At 45.1% G+C, this 4239-nt stretch overlaps 1 protein-coding gene across 1 annotated transcript; it reads left to right on the forward strand.

Moving 5' to 3' along the window:
- The first annotated feature begins 674 nt into the window (after positions 1 to 674).
- Positions 675 to 2762, forward strand: GEMIN6 (gem (nuclear organelle) associated protein 6). The gene is made up of 2 exons (XM_009707613.1): positions 675 to 802; positions 2387 to 2762. Exons 1-2 carry the CDS (start codon positions 675 to 677, stop codon positions 2760 to 2762), a joined length of 504 nt encoding a protein of 167 aa, XP_009705915.1.
- The last annotated feature ends 1477 nt before the right edge of the window (positions 2763 to 4239 follow it).

Genomic DNA, 4239 nt, shown 5'->3' on the forward strand with positions numbered 1-4239 from the left:
ACAGACGGGGGGGGCGGCAGCGCTAGGGAGCCCGGAGGGAACGGAGGAGGGCGGGCGCTGCCTCCAGGCCTTTGTCCTCCTTGCGCTGCCCCATCGCTCGCCAGCCCCTCTGGCGGAGGGATGCCGGGATGGGGACGAACGCTTGCGCGGCCCCAAGCTGCGGCACGGGTGGCTTCGCTGTCGTTAGCGGTAGTGCGGCTGGGACGGGGGGAGGGGCGGGACGGGGCCGGGGGAGAAAAAAAGAGGGTGGAGGCGGCGTCCGGGCGGATAACGCTCCTCCGCGGGCAGCGGGAGGGCTTGGCTCGGGGATGTGCCCTGCACAGGGCAAACTTCTGCCCTCGAGGGACAGGGATCCTGAAGCTTTTGTAAGAGAGCAGAGCGGTAAATGGAATGTTTAATGCAGCGGGAAAGTGTTCAGTGAGCAGAACAGTGATTCTTGAGGCTTCGCTGTGTGCCTTTAAAAACAAGCGAAATGGGTGGGGAATTGCAGAACTGCAGCAACATGCAAACCGCTTGTGTGCATGTTTGCTTTTAAAAAAGGCAGACTGTGCTTAAGACTAATGGAAGGTCTTTACCTGGAGGCAAACTCGGTTCTGATGTGAAGGGCAAAGCAAAAGGGTTCATTGCTTCTACTGATTGCTCTGGCGATTTTCTAGGCTCTGGATGTAGGAAATATGAATGACTGGCAGAGGAAAAGCCCTCTAGACTGGGAAACGTATGTGAACAAAATGGTGAAAGTTGCTGCAATTGAGAAACATGAATATGAAGGATGGGTCTTAACAATTGATCCAGTGTCTGCCAGGTAAGTACCGAAGCTTTTGTTTCTGTAAAGCTAAGAGAAAACAAGTTTTTCAGGAAAAGAAAAGATCCCAAGACTGAAGCAAACTTACTTGGAGCAAAACCTGTATGTTGGGGCTGTCCCCTGTTTTTTTAATTGGCAAGGCCTAAGAGAAAGTAATATTGTAGTTGATGAGGCCAGTTCACCTAAATCCACTTTTATCTCATTCCAAGGACTGGTAAGTTTGGGGAATGCATAATATCTGGATTCATGCTGACTTTATTGTGGACTTGAGGTTAGTATTTTAAATGATATCCATGTGTTTAGGACTACTTTTAATAACACACCAAACCCTGTTTCACAAAGAGAGCAGAACATTTAAAATGCTTTAGGTGTTGAAATCCTTATCCTCTGGCCAGAGTTCTCACAGCGATGCCCTGCTTTCCCCTCCAGCTGGACACTCGTGAGGGTGTAGTGGCTGCTTTGGAGAGGAAGCAGGGAAAATCAGCAGGGGCATTGGTCAGAAAGTGGTACCGCAGGTCTCTACTATCTCAAGCGTGTAGCTTGAACACAGGGTTTGAAAGGCAGAATGCACCAGGGAATAGGCAGAAATTTGGGTCCTTGCTGCCAGAGGTTTTTCATACCCTTTTGGTTGTGAGCTTGTCCCACATGAGCACAAGATGGAGGCTAGAATCTAACACATCCAGCTTCTGATGTGTTTTGGAAGAATTGGTTGTTGCTTCAACTCTGGAGTAGCTCTGATACTCTAATCTTCTCTTGGAGTTGCTTATCATTTTGCTAGGAAAGGTGCCCACAGCTGTGAGTGATTCTGGGGATGGCCCAGGCTAAAATCAAAGCATGCTTCATTGCACATTTCCCAAAAAGTCTTTACTTCCACTAGTGGTGGCAACAGTAGAGTAGCAACGTGCTGGCATCGAATTCCGGAATTTTTCTTCCCACACAAGGAAGAAAATGGTTTCTGATCCTCTTCATTGGTATATAGGGAAGAGATCCTAGAAACATAACAAGCTGCCTTCCTACCTACGTTTTAGGACTTCTGGGATGTAAGTGCCCTTGGGAAAAGATCAGGCTGCTACAATATGAGCCTGAACCTGCTGTGGTGTGTTCCCATTGTAATACTCAAGCTGTAGTTTTCAGTTAAGAAACTAGCAACACTCATTTTAAAAACCCCATTATTCTGTTAGTAATGATTAATAATTAAATATTAAGCTGAATGTATGAAGGTATCCTTGGTTTTGGATGTTGGAAGACCTAAGGTTCTTCAGCAATGTTGGGAATGATGCACAAAAATATTTAGATTCCCAGCCCTGATTTTAATGTACGCTTTGCTTTTTAAAAATAACATTGTGCTTGATAGTATCTGGAGTAGTTTCAAATTCAAGGCCAGAAGTTAGCCACAAACCCCCACATTTTCAGTATTTTAAGGGTATAGCAGCATGGTTTTCAAGAAAAATGCTGGATACTCGATATTGCCTAAATACCTGGGTTACACTGATGCTAATGAGCACTCATCTCCAAGAATCTTGGCCTGTGCTTCTCAGTCTTCAGTTGAGTACAGTGACTCATGGATCCTTCTTTCCTTGGCAGTATTGTCCTTGCAACATTCCTGGAAAATGAAAAAGTGTCCATATCGGTTGTCTTGGGCCATGCTGTCCAGGAGGTCGAAATACTGAAAGAAGGGGACGATGAAATGAAGCAACGGCTTTCTTGCATATTTGCACCTGAAGAAAGCAAAGCCTACAGCCCAGAGGAACTGGAAAAGAGGAAGAATGACTTGAAGACTTGGCTAGAAACAAACCACATCCCTGTAACAGAGCAAGGTGAATTGGGAAGAACGCTATGCGTGGCAGGGGTATTAACTATTGACCCGCCATACAGTCCAGAAGAGTGCAGCAGCTCCAATGAGATTATTCTGTCTCGGGTTCAAGGCTTGATACAGGGCTATCTTGAAAAACAACAGTGATGCCTGCTGTTTAAAGCAGTTGTCTTTACGAATGGGTCTACCTGCCCTATTTTAAGAACTGTCCTGGGTATCAATATTCACTGTTTGCAAAAAATGCTGCGTTTAGGTACTTTTGTCTGATTTTTGTATGTTAAGGAAGGGATAAAATAAGCAGTATAAACTAAAAGCATGAAGCATTTTCAATGCACTATTTTTTATTAAAGGCAAGCCATTGGATAATGATGATGTATTAAACTGATAACGTCAATTTACTACATCAGTATTAAGTTGATACATCAGTTTAATAAGTATTTTTTGTAACAGCATTGTGAAAGATGATATATGATAAATTTAAACTGTGCTTTCCTCTGCTTTTAAAATTAATTTAATTAATTATCTAGTGGTGTAGGCATGCTTATTTGAACTGCTTACCAGAATTAAAATTTTTTTTTCAGAAAGAGAACTGTGACACTTCAGCTTCCCAAACCAGATGAAAAAAATGTTCAGAAAGCTCCCCCCCGTCCCCATTCTCCTTTTTTAGAACATTAATTATAATGTAAGTACAAGTTTGTAAAATTATTAGGGGAAGTTAGCAGGCAAATAGCAGGTTTTTAAAACATTTCCTATCTATATTTGTTATTTTAGAGCAGCAGTGATTGGAAGACCTTTATTCCTTAGAAAGATAATGTCTTGCAATGCAGTAAGTTTGCGTTTCTTAATGCTTTGTTTCTAGTTTACGCCAACACACAATTCAGGAATTATTATGTGATTATTCCTGAGATTATTAATCCAGTTAGGAGCCTTTCGAGCCCTCACGTGTCTCTTAACATATTGGTTTGTTCTTTCTTATTATGGGATAGCATCAAAACACATTAGTGTGCTCAAATGCATTCGAAAAGTCTGTCTAACTGTTATTAATAAAAGGCCCTCCTCAGTCCTGCTGTGATTTAATTAAAATTACTTTGGATCGGTCAGGTTCGTGCTGATTTTTCTTAAAAATTGTCTACTGCACGTATGCTCCTGTGTGTGTCTCCCTGAAAAAGCTGGTAGATGCCAATGCACGAGTACTTTAGCTCGCCTGTATGGATGAAGGGATTGACCAGTGCCTGAACTCCAGGGCACCCAAGGCTAGCTGGGATGTGTTTGGTGTGAAAGCTAGCGTCGGGTCAAGCTCCGCTTAAGAACAGTTTGAGAACGCCTTGTTACAGGGAGGATGGTGCCTCCTCCCTCCTCGCCGGGGAATAAGGAGCCTGGAAGGCTCCTTCACCCCCAGTCTCGGCAGGGCAAAAGCCGTGACTGGCCTCACGTGAGGGGTGACGACTCGAACAAGCGGGTCCCCTCTCTTCCGCTCCCTCTTTGTGCCTTCCTCGCAGCCGGGCGTGCTGTGGGCAGGAGCCCGCACGTGGGGCTGGCCGGGGGGCGAGCGGCGGCTCTCTGCACCCCAGCGGAGGCACGTGCCTACGGCCACAACGGACGTGCGGCCTGGCCAGCTTCCCCG

The sequence above is a fragment of the Cariama cristata genome, unplaced genomic scaffold (assembly GCF_000690535.1).
Source record: "Cariama cristata isolate BGI_N322 unplaced genomic scaffold, ASM69053v1 scaffold26019, whole genome shotgun sequence".
NCBI classification, from domain to species: domain Eukaryota; kingdom Metazoa; phylum Chordata; class Aves; order Cariamiformes; family Cariamidae; genus Cariama; species Cariama cristata.